The 23,597-nt window shown below is 32.1% G+C and overlaps 1 protein-coding gene across 1 annotated transcript; it reads right to left on the bottom strand.

Annotated features, from left to right (window-relative positions):
- Positions 1-15,119: 15,119 nt before the first annotated feature.
- LOC120086585 (membrane protein of ER body 2-like) lies at positions 15,120-21,569 on the bottom strand. Its single transcript, XM_039043312.1, has 6 exons — positions 21,291-21,569; positions 18,491-19,033; positions 17,771-17,839; positions 16,943-17,185; positions 16,341-16,402; positions 15,120-15,806 (listed from the first exon to the last, which is right to left on the bottom strand). Exons 1-6 carry the CDS (start codon positions 21,418-21,420, stop codon positions 15,324-15,326), a joined length of 1,530 nt encoding a protein of 509 aa, XP_038899240.1. The 5' UTR covers positions 21,421-21,569; the 3' UTR covers positions 15,120-15,323.
- Positions 21,570-23,597: the final 2,028 nt, after the last annotated feature.

Below are 23,597 nucleotides of genomic sequence, written 5' to 3'. Positions count from 1 at the left end.
ACCTGGATAGTCTGGCTTCTGCGGGATCATGCGGCATCTATGTCTAGGAAAAGTGGGAGAATGATACTGGGGTATGCCTCTAGTTTATTGTATATTGTACATTTTTATATTTGTATTGCCCTAATTAGTCTCCCGAAGCTCCATTAGAAAGTGGGAGATTGTTTGGATTGGTGTCCTAATTCTTCCCAGAGACTCGTTGGTTTTTTAAAGTATACATTGTTAATGAATAAAATAAGTGTTATTTAATTCTGGTATCATGTTACTCGCATATCCAATAAACAAAGCCTCCTTCGGTTTCTTATGTAAACTTAAGCAGTATATGTAATATACAGTGGATCATGCCTTAAAGTTGATAACCTCAAATCGGTCCTTTTGTATATAAGGCGTGATTAACGGTTGGGATACCTGAGTTCCTGGTGACACTACGGATTACGGCTCCGCTTTGATAGAGGTTATGCAAGTATTTGTAAAACTACTATAGATTGGTTATCCCTGACCATTCTTATTGGAACGTGAGCGGGTTTCCTATACAAAGAGTTTGTATAAGACCGGACACGAGATGACTAGACTCTGTATATAATTGTCCGTTGATACCTAGAGACTTGCATCCTCATACTAAACACGGACTATAGGTGATCATGACCTCAAATCACTGAGTGTTTTGTGAACTCCTGCCTTTGAGGTAGTATGGGGTGAGAGTGGCCAAGATTGCCAACTCAACATTCCTACCTTTTTGGGGACTTGTTTGATCTGGGAGTTGGGAACTCAATCCATAAGATAGAATTCACTACTTTCCCGAAGTAGAGATAAGTAGAGAGATTGCTCCTTTAAGGGCTGATTCCGGGACTTGAACATAGTGGCCACATCTTCTCTTTGGAAGAGAAGACTCAGTTATAGTAGGACTATGATTTATGTTCATTCGAGGGATCAGTGGTACTTAAGGAGACAGATGTAACTACAGGGGCATCATGGTTATTGGCCCAACTGTACTTACGAGCGATCTGTGAAGGGTTTTCACATTGCTGATTGGTTAAGATGGACACATAATATATCTGTAGTGAGGAGAGTTCAACTGTCGGTCTTTAGTGGAGTGCCTGACAGTTAACGAATGGTGGATCCCGTGACTAAAGAGTTTAGTCAGATATTCACGTATCGTTGGAGCTTCGGATCTACAGGTCCATGAGATCCCCTTGGTAGCTTGGATTCTATTGAGAATCAATTCTTGGTGTTGATTTGAAATATTCAAATTGACAAAGGGTATTTTGATTATATATGATATAATCGGTATGATGTATAAGATACATCTAGTGGAGGATTGATGTAATTGAGATTTACATTAAGTACCAGGGAATTGAAAAAGAACTATGGTTTATTTGTTTCATGTAATGAAATATTAAAACTATAGGTTATAAATATAGTATGATAAGTTGGTTATCATTTATATTTATAATAATATTAATTATTAGATAATTAATACTTTTTCTTTTAAATAACCAAAGTAGAGGGTGGTTATTGGATCATGGTAACCGTGAGTTTAAAAGGAAATTGGTTTTCTATTTTGAAAAAGAAATTTTTTTAAAAAAGTTTGAAAATAAATTTGAGTTTTCTCTCCGGCAAAAAGAAACTCACAGAAGTCGTCAAGTAAATACAGATTTACTAAACGACGGCTGGACGAGCTAAACGATCGTGTAGTGTTTACTAAACGATCGCATAGCTTTGTTAGACGATCGCAGGCCCAAGGTAAACGATCGTGTAGTGTCTGTACGCTATAGACCGAGCTACACGATAAACTAAACGACCACATAGCTTTTATTAGACAATCGTATAGCTTTATCTAAACAATTGGGCATCAACCTATATGATAAGTCTCAGCCATCTCTCACTTGTCCAGTCATGTACGCGATCGTTGTTTCCTCCATTCGTCTGCCTCATACCAAGTCCGAACAGAGCCCACCCTCTGGATTCTCACACCGAGAACACCAAAGTCGCCTTGTTGGTGGTGTCAGACTCAACTCGACACCGTCGAGGTTTTCTGGAGGCTGTTGGTGTCACTGACGACGAGCGCGGTGTTCGTTCGTGTTGCGGAGGAGATCGTGACCGAGGAGATCATTGAGGGCGAGCGCGAAGTGTTCGTGCGGTGTTGCGGTCGTGTAGATCGGGCGTTCGTGATTGCTGTTGTTCGAGTGATCATAGTGCACATCGAAGCGTGGAGACGCTTTTGCTATTGTGCGTAGAGTTTGCTTTCTATGCATTTGTATTTATTCATGCTGTAATTTCTGTATGAATTGCATAACCATTTGTTTTGAAGTCGACTATAAATGTATTGTTGATTCGTGATTGTAATTTGAAATAGTTTTGCTTCCGCTGCTCACGGAAACCCCGATTCTAATTTCCTTCACATATCGTATATGTTATTAATCTCCCACTGAAATGTTCGAGGGATCAGTGGTACTTAAGAAAACAGATGTAACTACAGGGGCATAACGGTTATTGGCCCAACTGTACTTACGAGCGATCTGTGAAGGGTTGTCGCACTACTGATTGATTAAGATAGACACATAATATATCTGTAGTGAGGAGAGTTCAGTTGTTGGTCTTTAGTGGAGTGCCTGGAAGTTAACGAAGAGTTTAGTCAGTTATTCACGTACCGTTGGAGTTTTGGATCTACAGGTCCATGAGGTCCCCTTGGTAGCTTGGATTCTGTTGAAGGATTAAGTTCTTGGTGTTGATTTGAAATGTTCAAATTGACAAGAGGTATTTTGATTATATGTGATTTAATCGGTATGATGTATAAGATACATCTAGTAGAGGATTGATGTAAATGAGATTTACATTAAGTACCATGGAATAGAAAAGAACTATGGTTTATATGTTTCATGAGATGAAATATTAAAACTATAGGTTATAAATATAGTATGATAAGTTGGTTCTCATTTATGTTTATAATAATATTAATTATTGGATAATTAATACTTTTTCTTTTAAATAACCAAAGTAGTGGGTGGTTATTGGATCATGATAACTGTGAGTTTAAAAGGAAATTGGTTTTCTATTTTGAAAAATATTTTTTTTACAAAATTTTGGAAAGGATTTTGAGTTTTCTCTCGGTGAAAAGAAACTCACGGAAGTCGTCAAGTAAATACAGATTTACTAAACGACGGTTGGGCGAGCTAAACGATCGTGTAGGTGCTAGCTAAACAATCGTGCAATGTTTACTAAACGATCGCATAGCTTTGCTAGATGATCGCTGGCCCAAGATAAACGATCGTGTAGAATTGACCAAGCTAGACAATAGAGCTGAACGATCGCATAGCTTTTGCTAGACGATCACATAGCTTTATTTAAACGATTGGGCATCGACCTATATGATAGGTCTCTGACTTCTTTCACTTGCCCAATCGTGTACGCGATTGTTGTTTCCTCCTTGCGTCTGCCTCACACCAAGTCCGAACAGAGCCCACCCTTTGGATTCTCACATCGAGAATACCAAGGTCGCCTTGTTGGTGGTGTCAGACTCAATTCGACACCGTCAAGGTTTATCGGTGGCCGTTCGTGTTGCGGAGTTGTTCATGACCGAGGAGATCATTGAGGACGAGCGTGAAGTGTTTATGCTGTGTTCGTGCGGTGTTGTGATCGTGTAGATCGAGCGTTCGTGGTTGCGGTTGTTCGATCAGAGTCGCGCATAGGAGCGTAGAGACGTCTCTGCATATGTGCGTAGAGTTCTCTTTGTACATTTGTATTGTTTCATGCTGTAATTTCTCTATAAATTGTATAACCGCTTGTATTGAAGTCGACTGTAAATGATTTGTTGATTCATGATTGTAATTTGGAATAATCTTGCTTCCGCTGCTCATGAAAATCCCGAGTTCGATTTCCTTCATCCTACACATGTATACTATACATTATAACACTTATAATATACTTGTAATGCATGCTACATGCTTATCCTATGGCGGGATTTTCAATCTACATGGCAATATGCACACAATAGATAAATTATTTAATTCATATATTCACAATGTATAATTAATTAAACATACTAAAATGGATCAGTTTTGCCATCCTAAGCTAGCTAAAAGCTACACTTATTACAATAATAAGCAAAAATAGCCTCGGACCGCCTCCGAACACTTTAAACTAGCCCAAATCGCTTAGAAAAAGCTTGAACCAGCGTTCAAAATAGCAAAACAACTCAAAACCGGTCAAAAATGGTTAAACCAGCTTGAATTGGACCAGTCCAGGCCATCTGAACCTGTTGAGCCACCATTAGGCGTGCAGGTCAACAGTTGGAGCGGGTGTGGGTCACCGGGTCGGAGCGAAGCTGCTGGGTTGGATCAAACTGGGCTGGTGGGCGCGGGCACTGAAACAGACGACTGAAGATGCTTGAGCTTGGGCCGTGCATGTGCTGGGCTTCAATTGGAGTGGGTCCTGGAGCGACGCTGAAGCGGGTCAATCGGGTTAGGTGGAGTGGGTTTCTGGGTCTGGAGCATCTACACGTGTCACGCGCTACGCACGCAGATCAAGTTATCTCAACGGGTCAGGTCACCGAGTCAGAACTCGGGTCTAGAAGTTTAATCCGGGCCTGTGATGAAATTTCTTCAAAATTTGATGCTGTTTACTTTGCCGGAACCGAACAATTATAACCTAATTTCGACTCTAATGACTAGCAAATTTTCTCTCTCTTTATGTTTAATTCACAATTAAACATTAGGTTAAGTATATTGTATATATTTAACGCTTTGCTCCAAAAATTGAATTTGAACACTTCAAATTCGTTCGTCACACTGTTCTAAGGTTTAGTCCGATTTGAGCTAGTAGGGGGACCTCTTGGACTTACAGATCATGGGCTCCAATGATCTGCGATTAACCGGCTAAACTCTTTAACCTAATTAACCACCATTCATTAACTACCAGATCATTCCACTAAAACCCAGTAGTTGTACTCCCCTTACTGTAGATATATTATGTCCACTCGATATAACCATGATTAGTAAGTTAACCCTTCACAAGTTCTTCGTAATAACGTCTGGGTCAAAAACTGTTTTACCACTGAGATTACATCTTGCTCCTTAAGTCCCACTAATCCTCTAATGAATAATAAGTTTGTGATCCAATCACTAAACCTCCCTCTCGGGCCAATGAAAGGGTGAGACCCCTTGTTCAAGAGCCCGAGTCAGCACTTAAAAGGACAACCTTTCTACTATCCCTAAAAGTGGGTAAGAGTGAACTTCATCTTACACCCTATGTTCCTAGCTATTTACCCGGTCTTACACCTAAAATGGGAGGTTTATTGAGTCGGCATTGTTGAGCCAATGCTCACCCATGCAAATCTAAGGATAATGTTGAATAAATAGAAGTTCATAATTAGCTCAGAATTAAGGTCAAGTTACCTAGGTCATCGCTTTGAAATAGTCAATCTTAAACAGTAAACGTTGTTATAAAGTAAGTGTGACTTAATTCTTGGTCCGATCTTATACAAACTCAAAATATAGGACGCCCCCGCTCCTCATGTCAATACATGAATAAATTAGGATCACTTTGTTTGTAGCACTTTACAACAAATTATAACAACTACATAGTGGACCGCATCTAATAGTGTTACCAGAATAAGACATCGAATCTTATATATACTATAGATCATTTTGACTATTTACTCGAACCTGATCCACTCTTATGTCTCCATATAAAGTTCAAATACTTATATAATAGTCATGTATCTTTTAGTTTATTAGATTTAATTCTAAAAGTGAAATAACCAATTCATATATTCAATAACAACTTTATCGATTTATAGAATAAATTTATTGTTTACAAACCATGAGTTTTAGGACATAAAATCCAACAATAATACCCCTCAGACAATCCCTCTCGTCTCTCTCTTTCTCAACTGCCAAGCCATCGTTTGACGGTCATCGCCCACTAACCGTTCGGGTTTCGCCGTCAATCATCAATGTTGCACCGTCTGTCCAGTCATTAGAGTTCACAAATCGCTCAATCGAGTCACACGTGTTAGTCGTCCGATCCCCCCATGCAGCTGTCACAAGACCGTTGCTCTCTGACGATGGAATGTGCAGCTGCCGCGTGTCAACTTGTTACACACCAGAGCCTCCAGCCGAGTAACCGACGTTGTATAGATTTTGTTCACTGCCCGAGTTCTGCCACTTCTGATCCGACAAGTTTCCATCGTTCGTGTGGGTTTTCGCTGGAATCTTCAATTTCTGGGTAAGGTTGATGTTTGTTTCCGGTTTGGTTGATAGTTCTTGCTTACCAACTAAAAGTTTTGACGTGGTTTTTGGATTTATGATGAATTAGGAGGTTGAAATTGAATTATTGAGAAATTTGTCCAATGGGTCTGGTTCGATTCCGATAAAAATTTTGGTAAGATTTGGGGCCTTGTGACTCCTTCGATTTGAGAGTAATTTATACAAATTAAGTTATTAAGTTTTGTTGGCGATTTTGACACGATTAAATGCTTAGAAGTGTGAACCTATAGGTTAAAAATTTACTTTAGTTCATGCCCTAAGATTTAATTTAAAGGTTGTGGAGATTAGAAAGTTTAGGTTGCTCGGATAATTATTTTGGCTTAAATTTGAGGTAAGTAATCTTACTACTAGAACTTTCCGTGAGCCAGATGACATAGATTTATGATAAAGTTTGATTTATTTGAACAACGTTGAGAAGCATGTCTACACATATGTATATAAAAGCTTTCCAAGCATGGAATTATTTGCATGTGTATGCTATGATTATATGTGTGGGACCCTGAGACATATACCATGTTTTTATATTGTGAATAATATCGGTGCTATGATAATTACCATGATATGTAAGTGACGGTTTGCCCTCTTAACACCATTATATTATAAATCCATGGACCGACAGGTTCACAATCATATTATAGTTTCGTGAACCGACGAGTTCACCATTTTGTTATAACTCCGTGGACCGAGGGGTTCACAACTATATTATAATTCCATGAATTGGTAGGCTCACCATTACATTACAGCTCCATGGACCGATAGGTTCACATCCATATTATAGCTCCATGTTAGGACAAGTTAAATCGATCACTAGACGACCACATAAGTGGGGTTATCAAATTATGTGTGTCCCACCTACAAGTTTGCATTTAATGGACATAAATGCATAGCTTGACCTCGGTAGTAAGGTTACTTACTGAGTTTTATACTCACCCTTTCTTATGTTATGGTTTTAAGTAAGGGCAAAGATAAGTTGGGGAATGACAGGAGGAATCCGTGAGCTATGCTACTGAGACTCGTTTATAATGCTTCCGCTCTGTTTTTATGTTTTCTATTATTTAAAGTTTGAGCTAGTTCTTGATGATAAACAATTTTATTTTTTTTAATTTTGTTTTTATTTATTCTTCATGAATGTTTTTAGGGGACCCCGAGTAACAGGTTTTGGTTTGATTTAATCACTCATTTTTTTAAGTAGCTGAAGGTGTTATATTTGTTTTCAACGAATCTATGCGCTATAGTTGTATTGTTATGATTTTAAATTTACATGCATAAAGTAATGACCTTGATAGAGTCCTTGAAAAGTTGGGTCCTAGAAGATCTTGAAGTAGAGAGGAGGATGGAGAGAATGAAAAAAATCCTTCTTAATTTTAAATGAAGAGAACTAAGAGCTTATTTGGTTAGTAATCTAGATTCGATTTTATGTTATTAGATTCCCTGAGTTTGACAAATATTGTGTTTGGTAAAAAACTCACATTCTGTTTCTGAAAATTGTTTTTGGATTATGTTATCTAAATAATGCAAATTCTGAAAATAATATTTTTATATTTTTATAGAATTCAAAATTTGAATTTAAATTTTTAAATGCAGAATTATATTAAATAAAGATAAAAACATTTAGAAATATAGTATATCATGTTATAAACTCAATTCATTTTTTAAAATGAAAATATGTATTGTGTAATGTATTATAAATTATATAGTATTACAAAACAATACTTTTACAATTTTTTTAACATAAAACATGTTCATAGATAAATTGATAATGGTTTATTGTAATTAATATTTAGTGAGTAATTATAACTAGTTTTATGATTTATGAACATAACATTGATAGAGATAGCGACGAGGGGCGATTTAGTATGGGTCCGGAAGGGGAGGGGGAGGGGGCCACTGACAACAATACTCCAACCATCTTCATAATGGTATGATATTGTCCACTTTGAACATACCTACTCATAACTTTACTTGTTGGTTTCACCTCAAAATGGCTCATATCATGGAGATAGTTGCCCTTGCTTATATACCATGATCTTCCCCCTTATCTAACCAATATGGCATTTTGGACGCATTTCCAATAAGTATCAAACACAATTTAAATAATTCTTTAAATCAGAATCCAATTTCTGAATTTATTACCAAATACAACTCTATTTTTATGAAATCTTTTATTTTTTTAATATATGTTATCCAATTGACTACTAAACAACCCATGAACTTTGTGAAATAAACTAAAGTATGAATTTAATGAAAATATAAGAACCAAAATTTGTAATATAATATTAAATCCTCACGAGGTTCACACGGAATTTGGAGGGAAATGTTTTAAATAATAAATAAAAGAGTAAAGTATGTCGTGAGTATACACCTGTCATACTGTCATTGGTTCACGTCCTCTCAAAAAAGATCAAAGCCGCTGTCACTCACCGATTATTATTTATTATTATCTTTTGTATTTTGATGGCCGTATGAAAAAGTAATCATTTTATTTTTTAAAATTAAACTTATAAATACTACTACTACCTTCAATTCTTTTTTATTATATACTTTTTATCAATAATTTTAAAAACAAACTAAAATTTAAAAACTAAAAAAAGTAGCTTTTAAATTTCTTTTTAAAAATATGGCTAAAAATTCAACCATTATTTTTAAAAAACAAATTTATAACGATGGTCTCCATCTAATCCATACTTCAAAATTTCATAAAATTATAAAATTTTGATTTTTATTATTTGATGATTTAGACTTCAAATTAGGGTCCCTAGTTATTGATCTATTTATAAAATAAATTTCATTAAATCTTAACAATTATTTTCACGATAATTATTAAATTATTACATACTAAAATTTAGAAATTACATTATTATAAATTATATTATTATGGATCAAAATTTATGGACTAAAATGTTATTTCTAATGATGAAAGTGGTTCTTAGTTTTTTTTCCCTTCTAATTCCATCAAATTAGACACAAATTTGGATGAATGTTTCCATTTTCAGTGTTTATTTAATTTCCATCCATTCAACTAAAATTTTAACAAATAAAGTTAGTATTTTTTTTTAAAGAAGACCACTAATTTAATGAAAATCAAGTTTGGCATGAAACTAAATTTAATTAAGGTAAATAATAATAATAATTAAATAACTCCACTAAAACTTACCAATTTCAAAGGAAAAGAAATCACACGAAATATATGTTATATAACTTAGTTGACACATATAATACACGCACACATTTTTATGTTTTTTCTCCTAAAGAAAAACTACTCATAAAGGAAAATAATATTATAAAATTGACAAGCAAAACAGGCACCACGAAATTACGAATACCAAAAAATTTAATATTTGAAAATAAATAAATAAAAGATAACAAAATAGCAAAAATGGAAATATAGAAAATTATAGAAATTTCTCTTTAATTTCTCACCAAATTGCATCTCTATAAAATCTGCAAAAAAAATCATTATGTATAGGTAATTTGACAAGTATGATGTGAAACTACTTGGACATTATGGATATATGGTTATAAGACACAAATTTTTTTTTTCTTTTGCTTGTAATATATATTTATAATAAATGATAATTTTTTTTTATTAATTTTTATTTTTAAATACAATTAGAGGTAGAAAGACTCAAATAACTAAACTTGTAGCTATTAACACACTTGTACGTCAATTAAGTTAGGATTGATTTTATAGAATTTTAATTTCTTAACTTTATTTTAAGATAGTGACGTTTTATAATGGTATATAAGTGATTTTGGAAGTGATTGGGAAGGATTTAATTTTAAAATGAGTATTATTTCAGACGTTTTTTCTTTTAGAAAAAAAAAAAACTCCCCTAGCTATTTCACTCTATTTTGTTCTAAAATGAAGTGATTTTTTTTTCAAACAATTTTTGTCTTTCGGTCATTCATTTATTTGGGTAGAAAATTTGTTTGGCTTAATAATGATGAAGTAGTGGGTTTGAGTGGAGTTTTTTTTAAGCATTCAATTAAGTGGTTGATTTTAGGTAAAAGGTAGGTGAGTAATTAGTGTATTTTATTTAATGACATTATAGTGGTACCAAAGTACTTAACCATTTAGATGGGTGTTTTGAGCACGTAATTGATTATAATAATGTGTGGTTATTATAATCTTTAAGGTTATAATAATCACAGGAGTTGTATAATCTGTATTTGGAGTGTTTATTTTAGTTTAAGATTTATGTCTTTGGGTTGATAGTTTGTTTAAAATAAAATTTTGAAGTATAAGTTTAGGGTTTAGTGTTCTTTTTTTTAAAAAAATATTATTATTATTATTGTATTGTATTACATGAGTATTGGTATCTTAACATCAATTTTTAAAAATGTTTGGATTTTAAGTTTCATTATTCTCCGTTCATTTGGTGATTTTGGAGACGTACCAATACTATTGAGCATGCACAAGGTACCTGAGATTAGGCTAAAAATTTACATAATTGATTAAGTAAGAAAACTCTATGTTTGGAGGTGTACCAGAGCAACCAATTCTTTAACTTCATAATATTGCAAATGTATATCTAGGAGTAATAGTTGTTAACAAGGTCACCACCACAACGAGACATAAAAGATATTGTCAACTTCAATATATTTATTTAAAAAATGATGGTAGGTAATCATTCAAAAGTAGTTCAATAAGAAGAGTTGATCTGACAGGTTTTTCAAGGAGGAGATCACAATACTAAAATAAGTTATTATATTATAAAAATTGAAGCTAGTCGTCAAAATTAGGCGGAAGGAGGTGGTCTTTGTTGGAGTTGGTTGCTGAAAGTGGTCATCGAAGTTGATTGTCAACAGGGTGAAGTCATTAGAAAACATTGGAATGATGGATAGTTTACTATCTTAGCCACTGATTTTTAAATAGTGTTACTATAGCAAAATAGGGGTTTTAAATAATTCTTACCTGATTTTCTTAACACATGTCTCAAAAGTTGAGTGGGCTATTTTATCCCTACTAAATCCGTTCCAATTTGGTACCCCAAATACCCTAAACACCCCCTCAAAGTTTTCTATGCTTACATCACATCATCAGGAGTTTTTTTTTTTTTTTTTTTTTTTTTTAAAAAAAAAGAGATAACAACAAATATTTCATAATATTCAACATTTTTACTTTTACATGAATAACATGTTGGGCTTCATTTTTTTTTACAATGTTAGTAACCTTTTACAATTTTAGCCTTGTCCACATCCAAAAATAAAAATAAAAAAAGAAAAACAACTATTCATATCCCACGCCCAATCTCCCATTATTTAGGGTGTTTGGAGCAGTTATTATAGTCAGTGATTATTATAGTTGATGAGTTATAATAGTTAGTGTTTGGAGTGGAGACTATTTTAATTTTAGTTATAATAATTTTGTTTGGGGTGTAAATTATTTTTATTTGGATAGGAAAAATAGTAAACATTGTAATAAAAAAGAAAATAAAGGATGAGTGACAAGTAATAAATACTTTAGCAAATAAGACTTTGAAATAATATTTAATATACTTAATTGTAAGTTAAGAAATAGTTGTATACACCGCTATTATATTTGGTGCTTCAAACATGGAGTGAGCTATAATAACCCATTCCACCAACTTATAGTTGATGCCCCAAAAGGCCTCTAAATAACTATTTCTCTCCCATTATTAAAAAAAAAAAAAAAAAAAAATATTCCTCTCCAATCATTTAATAACCCTTAAAAAACCATCTTCTTCCTTATCTCTAAGCCTCCTCATTTACTTCTTCCTCCTCATTCTCTTTTTCTTCTTCCTTCATTCATGGCTTCCTCAAATTACAAAATCATCACCCCCTTCTCTTTGAACCGGTGAGCAAAGGAGGTTTCAAAACTAGTTGAAGTCGACAACGAACGGACAAAGTCAGGTTTGAGGTTGCAACATTCCACGAACAGACGTTCACGATGAACATGGGATGATCGACGCCAAATCTTGGCTGGGCGACACTAGATATGATGGGTTAGATCTGAGGTTGGAGAGCTTCATGGATGGATGAGGGATCTGAGTAGAGCATGATAAAGCCAGATCTGAGGTTGCAGACAGATAAAGCTGAGATGGGTCTCTACAGTGGATCTTGATTTGGTCGCTGGATATATATGAGTTTATTTCAAATAATTCATATAGATATGAGTTTGTTTCAAATAATCTATATATATCTGGTTATCTGATAAACGAACACTACAAGAAAAAGGACTCTCCTGATGCCTAAAACAACCGTCGAAATATCAGTTGTTGGGATTTCAGATTAGCTCCCGACGAGCATAGTTAAGTGTCGGGAGTTTTTGAGGACTCCCGAAGCCTACTTTTGACTCTTCGAGAGATCAAAAGAACTCTCGACGCCACAAAAGTCGGCGTCGAGAGTTCTTGACGAATTATTTAATGTGTCGTGAGTTCTAAAGAACTCTTGACGATCTATGGGAGAGCATCAAGAGTTCCCATTTAAATTCCAGCCCCTCGTCTTCTTCCCTAAATCTTTTCATTTTCTCCCTTCTAAACCCTAGCACAGTAGCGAAAATCGTCCGTCGCTTCTCTAAATCTTCATCGTTTATCCAATCAATGTCCGCACGGTCGTTTGTCTGTCCGGCCAACCCAACTTCCATTTGTCCCCGCACTCGCTCATCTAATGGAGGTTTATATCTTTCACTTGATTTCTTTAAGTGATAAGGATATTTTGTTAAATGATGAGGATATTTTGTTATATTTTGTTAAATGATTGCTTTCGTTCGTCCACGCGCTCGATTCACTAGGATTTCAGAGCAGGAGAGAGACAATTCTGAGCCATTGCTCGTCTCTGAGGTGCTACTACAACCAGACCTCGCCAATGAAAGTTGTTGCCGCTAATTTTATTGATGTTTTTTGAGGGCACCATCGAGCTCCATTTCTTGCGAATCGAACCCTTGGTCGGTCCCATCACTTCCCATTTTCTCATCGCTGAGTTGCCTGGGAGTTTCAGGAAAAGTGTCATTCTTGAAGATTGTAGAACTGAATCGCTGTGGCAATGGAAAGCCAGAAAGTCGAACCAGTCGATCTTGATCCTGAAGCCCTTTCGAGTGGTGCCATCCACGAAAAGTATTTTATTTAAAATGACTATCTCCCGACGAAGCCAATACAAGCATCTAGAGTTCCAATAACTCTCGATGCTTCATATATTGCATCGAGGGTTCTAATAACTCCCGACACAGTATATGTAGCGTCAGGAGTTATTAGAACTCCCAACAGTATATATTTCCGCGTCGAGAGTTCCTTTCTCGATGGGTATCTCCTGACCAAACTCCTGATGACAAACTGGATCTTCCAACCAAACTCCCAATGACAAACTGGATCTCTCGATGCATTTTTGACCAATTTCCGACGATTTCTAGCGTCGGAAAATGGGTGTTTTCTTGTAGTGGAATTTGAGATTGCAGATGAATGGACGATGGATCTGGGTGTATTTATATATTTTGGTTTCAAATATATTTGAGTTTATTGTGGTTGTAATACCATTTACAATTGTTGTATAAATATATACAGTTGTTTAAATATAGTTAGTATGTAATATATCTATTTAAATATTGATATTCAACCCTGTGTTGTATATTCATACGGTTTTTCCTACAATATATATCAAATATACAATCAAATATTTGTATTGTAGAGGGAAAATAATATAACTAGCACTTTTCAAAGTAGCTTAAGAATTTGAACTCTTTGAATTTGGTTTGTTTTTAAAATAATTTGATGATGTACTTAGTTTATAGTCTAATTCGTAAAATATTATATGAAGAATATATTTGCAAAATAACTAAATATACATATACATATATAACAAAGTATGTTGAGTATATAACTCTATAGAAATGATACTAAAATTAAAATTTAGAGTATGTATTATATAACAACCTTAAATCTATACTTCTTATAAACATATTTAGAATAATCTGATATATATTTGAAATGCCATTATATATATTTGAAATAAGCCTCGTATACATAAAAAACAAAAGAATGAAGATTTGTAAACCACAATTATACAATAAATGCAGTCTACCGAAATTGAAGATTCTTCAAGAAATGCAGTCCATCGAATATTATAAATGTCATTTCGAAAAAAAAAATCTCATTAATCCCATATTAAATATATTAAAATGGAAATGTATATTTACACGACAATTTTTTTTTATAAAAAAAATGGCTACAAAGAAAATCAGATATATTAAAATAATTGAAAAGGTTTGAATTGTCCAAACTTATGTTTAAACGTCTTCAATAAAATAATGTAAAATTTAGGACATCTATAAAATATACGTTTATGATGAAGGCCAAAATGGTCATTTTGTCGAAACAAACTTCTAAAGGGGTTAATTTCGTCCATTTTTCTATTTATCTCTACTTTTTCCTACTTATTCTCTAGTCTCTACTTTTTTTTCTCCGAAGTTTTACATTCTTTATTTCTGATTTTATGTTCTCTGTAAAATGTTTATATTCTTTTCTCCCCAATTTTTTTTCTCTAAAATATTTGTTAATTTCTCATTTTTTTTCCTCTCTCAACTTTCTTTCTCCCTAATGTATATGTAATAATTTTTCACTAATCATTTTTTCTCAAAATTTAATCTCAAAAGACAACCCGTCTTATCCTACTACAATTGATAGGTGGTCACCATGGATTGAACTCATGACCCCTTAGCCTTTTAGGCCATGATAGTTATATGATTTCTTGATTTATAACTTTCTCTCTTTACCTTTTAAATTTTCACATCCTAAATTTGGATTTATTATTTTGTTAGGGTAAATTATATTGTCTCTTGATTTTATATTTATTTAGTATAAATAAGTAGTTAATCCCTTATCTTAAGCAATAAAACTAAAGAATATAAACAAGTAAAGAGTGTGAAGCCAAAAAATTTAGCAAGAACAAAAAGCCCCAAAGTACTTACTACACAATACATATAAACCCTTATTTTTCTAATAATTACCCATTTGAAACCTCAAAACACTCAATAGAGAAATCTCTTCACTCAACAAAAACAAACACAAAAACAAACACACCTAAAAACTTCTGCAAGTACATCCTTCATATGGATCCCCATGTAGGCTTTGCCAAGTCCATATTAGGAAGTAACAAAGTGGGGGCATTTGGGTCTTTCTTAAACCAGCCAAGTTGCTCAAGAAGCATATTGAACTCCTTGCCTGCTAAGTAGGACAAACCTGAGGCCCCAAACCCTAGAGTAATGTAATAAACTAGGGTTTTGGCATACTCTTGCCAATTGTTTGCCTTTTGAACATAAGCTTTTGCGATCGCGAGTAAGGCAATGCATAGAAGAGAGGAGACTGCTACGGCCGCGAGCTTGAGATCGCCGTCGTCGGTGTCACGGAACGAGAAACCATAAACGAGCGGAGGCAGAAGTCCGAAGACCAAGAATGATAGGATGGCAGTTGTGAAGTGAAGAAGGTAATGGTGTCTGTCCCCTAAGGTTTCTTCATATGGATCTACTTCTGCTTGATCAACTCCTTCATTTGATTCTTTCTTGAGTTGGTTTGACTTGAGTCCAGAGAGCTGTGAAATAATTAACCCAATTATTGAATTTAGGGTTTGTGTTTTAATGAGGTTTTTAAGTTTAAATGGTATTACTATTTTATTTTAATAATAATATTTATTCCATTTTGATTTCTAAATTTAAAAAAGTAACTATTTTAGTCACAAAACTTTTTAAAAACAACCATTATTGTCATTTGTTATATTACACCTTTTCAACTAAAAATTGCTTATTAACCAAATGCTTTGTTTTAACCTTGTGTTAGATATTATTAATTTGATGAAATCAAAATAAATGTAATGACCCAAAATACTTCTTTTATTTAAAAAATTTAGAGACTAAAATAGAATTAATAGAATTAATTCATGAAACACGCACACGCATGCGTTAGATAGGAGAATTAACACACATATGTTGGGTTAGATAGAGAAGAGAATTAATAATAAGCATATAATACTATATAGTAAAAAGATTAATGAAAGGAAAATATGCATTAGTAAAAGAAGAATTAAACAAATGCATGAGTTTCATATATTTAAAGTGAAATTACTTACATTGTTTGTGATGACAATAAGACCCGTAATCAAGTTTGCCAATGCCAAAGCTACAATATTCTCTGCAAATTCAAATTACATACCATATTTATATAATTAGGTGATAATATTTTCACAGATAATATATAAACATCTTGCTAAGGTCCCAATGATTTTATTTTATTTTTTACCTCACAATATATATATATTAAAAAACAATTTCAATTCTTCGTCGAATTTCAAAAAGAGAAAAAATTGTGATACTATTTTATTTAAATCCTATTTAATTAGAGAGTTTATACATTTTTTAAGAAACGCTTGAATTCTTAATCAAATTCTAAAATAAAAAAAAAAAGTTGGTGAAAATTATTATTTTTTAGTTTCCGTTCTTGAAAATAGTGTAGGAAAGGGCCCATAATTGATTTTAAAAACTAAAAAATAAAAAGCAAAGGGATAACAAACACACTTTAGTTTTTAAACCTTTGTTTGATTGCAAACATTTTTAGAAAATAGATGACAAAATAAAAAAACTTATATGTAGAAATAATGTAGGTAATCTTTAATTTTGTTTTTTAAAAAAATTATCAAACGAGGTCTAAATTTTTTTTAAAAATATTAATTACCTGTTGGAGTACTTGCACTTGCTGCAGAGGTTACAATGCCCAAACTTGTGATGACTTCAGTTAAACCTCCATACACAATGCTCTTCATTATCTCCAAACTTCTGCCTCCTCTTCGGCCCGACGCTTGTTCGGTGCTGACCGGAGGAATCGTAATGGCGATTGAGTCGCCACCTTCAACTTCAATGACTGGTTCACGAGAAATAATGGTAGGAGAACCAGCATGGCTTGTAGGGGCAGTTCCTCCTATTGTTGATGCAATTTCAAAGTTTCAATTAATTGTGCTTCTTTTTTTCTTAACATTTTTTCGGTCTATTTTTAAGTTCCTACTCGATGATCATTTTGTTTTTATTTTGATTTTAAAAAATTAAGCTTATTTTCTCCTCCTCCTCCTTTTTTTTTTTTTTTTTTTTAATGAATTGCATCCTTCTCAAATGAATTCTGAGTCAAATTAAAAAGATAACTTTTTAAAAGCTATGTTTTTAGTTTTTAAATTTTGACTTGATTTTTTAAATTATTGGTAAAAAGTAGATAACATATCAAGAAATTTAAAGATGAATGTAGTATCTATAGGCTTAATTTTAAAAAATAATTAAAAACAAAAAATAAAATGGTTACAAAGTGAGACCTAAATATTATAGATTAAATTTTAAAGTCATAAATAATAAGAAAATAGTTGCCAAAAATTAGGAAAATTATTTCAAATAGTAAAACTGTTGAAAATATTACAAAATATAACAAAATTTTGGAGCTATGAATGATAGATGTTGATAAACACTGATAGCTTCTATCAGTGTCTAACAATGTCACTGATAATAACCTTATAATTACCTATATCAGTTGGAGTTGGAATTGCTGGCTTTTTCTGACCAAATCCTAATTGAGAAGAGATCCAAGCACCTTAATAATCAGAAAAAATTGTCAGAAACATAACCAATGTAGAGATAATTAAATATATATTTCATTTCATTTTTTTAACAAAAGAAAAAAAAGTTTTGAAGAACTTCTTTTCTTATGTTAATTAGGGTGAAACAGTAAATATATTATTATGTTCATTGGATAATAATTTATTTTATTTAAGTTTTACTTTTTAATGGTGTTTTTAGCTAACTTTTAAATCTTTTGTTTTAATTAAAAAAAAAGTTATTCCTTTCGTTTTGAAAGCTCAAAATAAAGCCTTTTACCACATTATTCTCTATTTTCTCTCCACCTTTTAGAAGCACTTTTAAAATATACAAAATTTTCATAAAAGAAATAGATTATTATTTGTGACAAAGGATTTAATTTTTAGAATTTTTATTTTGAAACAATTAATAATTCAACAGTATTGGTCAACACTATCTTCATTTTAAAAAGGAATATATAATATGCTAAATCTAAACTAAACTTACAAAAACTATTGTTTTCAATTTTTGACAACCTGGCTTGGGTTGTAAAGACATTGACAAAAAAGTAGTCTTCAAATAATAATAATATGATATTAGAAAATTAGAAAATTTAAAAAGAATTAAAAAGTTAGAAGTCAACTAATAAGAATATGTAAGAGCTCACCAATTGGAAGAAGAAAACTAAAGCAATTGCTGCATATGATCCTTCCACCACCCTCTTCGCTGGAATGGATCTCACCATCATCCACACCAACCTCTCCGATGACATCCAGTCCGGGGCTCCGTGGCCGTGTCTCGGTCGGTATATTAGTCGATGACGGTAGCGCCTCATATGCTCCATCCTTCGAATCCGACAGTGGCCGAGGAGACCGCGATGGCGACGATGGAGTGTCACGGAGAATGATCACTTTTGTAATGCAATTTTTGCAGTTGGGGCAATAGAAGTTGTGAGAATTAGGTAACTCGTAGAGAGTTTGTAAGTATAGTTCTCGTTCATCTTCGAAGGGTTTTCGATATATAATCTCAGTAACGCTATTGCCCCCACCGATGTCGAGAAGCGACACGGTGGAAGGTGGTGTTAAATTATCATGATTTTTGTCGTTATTATTACGATTTAAAATTAGAGTCTTGTCGATCACATGAGGGATGTAAATGATATCAGCTTCTCCAGTTGGAGCAATTGCTTTGCCACCTGATTTTAGAATTTCTGATCCACAAAAACAGAAATTATTAATATATATAAAATAAAATATCTCACAAGTATAACTCATCTATATCTAAAGATAAATACTAATACACCCATTTTTGGACACTACTCAATAAATTCAATCACACACAAAAATTAAATAAAAAATAATTTAAAAAACGAATAGGTAATGTTGTCATATAACTGTAAACTATGATAGGATAATTAAATGGGAGGTAGAAAGATATGTAAAAATATATTTTTGAAATATAAAATTGATTTGTAATTCAAAATACAATATGAAATTCAATGATAAAAGTCAAATTTGTTATATTTATATAAAAACTAAAAATTACAACATTTTAAAAATAAAGATATTGAATTAATGTATGCTCTAGCACACTCATCCCTATCTCAAAGAAGTACTATTCTCATACTTTACAAAAAATAAAAATAAAAAATAAAAGAGAGAGAAAGTGAAAGATTGTATCTTAGCATGGTGGAGAGAGAAAGAGAGAAAGAAAGAGAGACTTTATTTTGAGAGAGAGATTTTTCCTCTACATTAGATGGAATTTTTTAGTGGAGGGAATTGAATGACCAAAATAATATCATTTTATATATGTAACCATCACTTTGAAACAAGGAAAACTTTCCTTTTATGTTTAACCAATATTTTCCCTCAATTTTTTTCTACTTATTTTATTTTGATTGTTTAGCTTGCAATACTTTTATTTTCTATCTTACAATTTTATAACTCATCAATACGAAACTTAACCCTTCTAAGGATATGTTTAGAATACATTTTTAAGTGTTTCATTTAAAAAATAAATTGTTTTGAAAAAAAATTAGAATGTTTGACAATTACTGAAAAAACTTTTGAAGTGTATTTTCAACGATTTTTGTCTAAAATATTTAAATAAAAATGAGTTTTTTTTGAAAAACATACTTTTCTCAAGTCAATCCAAATGGACCATAAGTCTCTAAGATGTAGTTACGAATTCAATTTCAAAACTTTCATATTCGTGTCTGTATTTAATAGATCTTTTAACATTTTTTAAAATTAATTAATAACCTAAAATTGAATTTTGTATCTAGCTAGTTAGAACATGCGACTTTCAATATTATGTTTGATAGATTACTATTTACATTTTAAAAATTTTATTCAATAGTTTAATGATCTATTTAAAGACTTCTTAGACATAAAATTGAAAGTTTAAGAAGCTTAATAAATACCTTTTAAAGCTTAGAAATATATATTTTTAAACACAATAGAAATTTTTGGACTTTGTGTCACATAGAAAGCTTAAGGATTTATTTTACATAAACCAACTATGATATATGGACCTCCAAAGTTTCTATTGTAGTATTTCAACTTTTAAAACAACAAATTATGATATCTTATTAAAATATAATTAAACTAGTCAATGTTATTATTATCTTTTCACCTAATATTTGCTAACTATCTAATATTAGATTCTACTTAACAAGTTGCAAATAGTTGTATTGTATTATCTTATATACATAGTTTAGAAACCACAAATAATAATAATAATAATAATAATAATAATAATAATAATAATAATAATACAAGAAATAAAATAAAAAAGGAAGCCGAAAAACCCAAAAATGAAAGTTAATGATTACCAAAATAGGGAAAAAATATGGAAGTCGAGGTTGAAAATCGAATAATAATCGTAAAAGTAGACGAAAAAGAGATTAAAAAAATCCAATAAGATTGAATTATAAAAAATACTTTAAACTTTCTCATTTATTTAAAAATTAAATAGTCCAAACAAATAATAGTATCAACTTTTATAAATTTCAATAATTTTTTTTATTAAAAAAACAAATATTATTGGCATATAAATTCTTTAAATTTTTGGAAATCGAAATATGAAATGATCTGCCAGTGATTTAATAGAAAATTTAGATCGTCACATTGTGTTAGGTCATCGTCACAAATTTCTAAATTCCAAAAAAGTGGTTTGAAATGTTTAATATCTATAAAAATTCATTAGTAATATTATAACTTTTGAAAATATAAGAATATTGTTGAAACAGATGACAAAATTTAAGAATATTTGTTATATAAATATATACTGAACATATAAACATGAAATAAAACAAAAAACACAAAAAAAAAAACCAAAAAACAATAGTACAATACAACGAACCAATAATAAAACGGGAATATTTCAATTGGAACATGAATATGTTAGTGATTAAAAAGTAAAATGGTTGGAATATGTTTTTAAGAGTAGAAAGGGTGAAAAAATACCTTTAGGTGATCCGTCTGAGTACATTTCATCGCTATCAGAAGACGAAACTGTGGTCAGGTGCTTCTCACGTGACTTTGTATCTCCGGCAATGGGTTCAACCGCCGCCGGCATCGCTGCAACGTCTTCCATTACAAGCAAGGCTGCGGTCTGGTACGGTCGCTCACACGAGAATATCGGTGTCCGAAGCTTAAGGCTCTACGGAGAAAAAAAAAAAGAGTGGAAGAGGGGGGGCTTTTATTAGCATTTTTAGAATGTGAAGGAAAATGGCCACTTGCTATTATTTTAATAATAAAACCCTAAGCGATGGCTTTGAAAATTTGAAGCAAACTAATTAGATAGATAGGATCGTGCTTTCACATTCTACATTTCACATGCTCTCCTTTTGTCTTTTCTTACCATTTAATTCCTAAATTATATATATTATAAAATACTCCCGACCTTTGCCCTTTTATCTTATACATGTTGTGTTATAGGTGTCTCATGGGGATGTGTTCCTGACGAGATGAAGAATCCCCGATTTAGTGGAAAATGAGAGAAGTGAGAGAGAGCAAATCTTTGTGAGTTAAATGGAATATTGTTAGAAATTTGATGTTGGCAAATTTTTTCAAAGATGTTATGGCAATTGTATCATGTGATATTTGACAGCTTGTACCTTAACACCGTCCTTCAAGATGTCTATGTATTTGTAGTTCTAGACAGTCTGATGTCCTATAGATTGCTGATTTCATATAATACTTTTTTCTTTTTCTGAAAATTTTTGGGTGTTTATTCCCTCGATTTTATTCCTTTTCTGGGTTGTGCAGGGTTTTGTTTTAGGGTTGTTTCCTCCTTTCTACTGTGCATATTTAAGAGGATGTGGTTCTCATATTAGTATTGGTCGCTTTGAAAAATATTTGAGTTGTTGTCTTGTGTTGGTATCGAAAACACAAGTGTGTCAATCCATGTAATTGTGAAGCTTTTGCTATTGTAAATCTTGAGTGTTTCTCTAGATCGTGTGGAATTTTTCTACTACAATTTGAGAAAAAATTCTCAAACTTAGGATGAGTCTAAGTTCATCAAGTGGAATGACTCATTTTGAAGGTGGAAAGATAAGAAGTTGAGAGTCTGTCTCACACTTAGGGGAAGCCTAATGAACATTCACTAATATTTTTATACTTAGGGAGGGGGCTAAGTACGTTGAAGGTGAAGAAATCTCACGCTTAGAGGGAGCTTAAGTTTCATTGAGAGAGAGTCTCACACTTAGAGGGGGTCTAAGTGATTATACCCTTAATTGGGTTATTCGAGTGTTACTTTCTGTAAGTGAAAATATCTTTTCACAAGCACATTCTCCCTGAGACGTAGGTGGTATTGCACCAAACTGGGTTACCAAACTCTGTGTTCTTTTCTAGCTTTACTTTTCTGAGTTTATCTTTGATGTTCTTGGAATTGCGGTAACATTGGGTGTAACAAGTTTTGTCGTGTGTTAGATAACCTTTATTTTCAGAGACAAAGATGAGGAATATATTATTGGTCTCTATTCCCACTATAATTTTTTATTTTTTAATTTTATTGTTTAATGACTTAAATAATTTCACATGTTTCAACAGAAAGTGGAACATTTAGACTATTTCAATCGACAATTAAATAATTAATTGAATTAATTAATTATTCTATTTATACTGGGAGGTTCAAATTTTTTTTCTTTATATGAGGATTCTCTATGTACAATTACCCTTTTAAAGTGTTTTTTTTCTTGTGTAAAAAACTCAAGTATTTAAAAAGAAAAAAACTTCCAATAGAATTCATATATTTTAATACATTTATTTTAAAATAAAAATAAATAAGGACTAAATTCTTGATGGAGCCCTATCCTTACAAAAATTAATAGAAAATTTTGCGGAGATGGAGAATGAAATGGGGATGGAGACGAAGAAGTCATCTTTATCCCTGTCTCGTCCCATAAATATTTCTAGTTTTAAGTCATCGTTTTATGTTACAATTTTAAATTTTAAGAAATTTTCATTTCAAGAATATTTCTTAACTTTTGAAATAAAATAGAAATATATTTGAAATTAATGACAAAATTCATATTTATTTAGCCTTATTTAATCAACCAAATTTTCCTTATTTATTTATTTTTCTTCGTCAATGCTTTTAACTTGAAGCTATAAATAATATTTAATGAAAATGACAGTTCATGATAACAAAAATAAATTTTGGTATTAAATGTTTTCATTGACTTTGAGTTGTCTTTGTTAATGGGTCATTAATATTGTTCAATTTCACATCCATTAATGTTGGTTTATTAATTTAATAATTCTCGATCT

The sequence above is a fragment of the Benincasa hispida genome, chromosome 9 (genome assembly GCF_009727055.1).
Source record: "Benincasa hispida cultivar B227 chromosome 9, ASM972705v1, whole genome shotgun sequence".
Taxonomy (NCBI): domain Eukaryota; kingdom Viridiplantae; phylum Streptophyta; class Magnoliopsida; order Cucurbitales; family Cucurbitaceae; genus Benincasa; species Benincasa hispida.
The sequence above is the reverse complement of the archived record's forward strand: the minus strand, read 5'-3'. Positions and strand labels throughout refer to the sequence as shown.

Coding starts and splice junctions, on each gene's coding strand:
- LOC120086585 (XM_039043312.1), bottom strand. CDS start 21,420: ATGGAAGACGTTGCAGCGATGCCGGCGGCGGTTGAACCCATTGCCGGA. Junction 17,840..18,490: donor TAGTTTTCTTCTTCCAATTG/GTGAGCTCTTAC, acceptor CTGATTATTAAG/GTGCTTGGATCTCTTCTCAA. Junction 17,186..17,770: donor TCCAACTCCAACTGATATAG/GTAATTATAAGG, acceptor CATCAACAATAG/GAGGAACTGCCCCTACAAGC.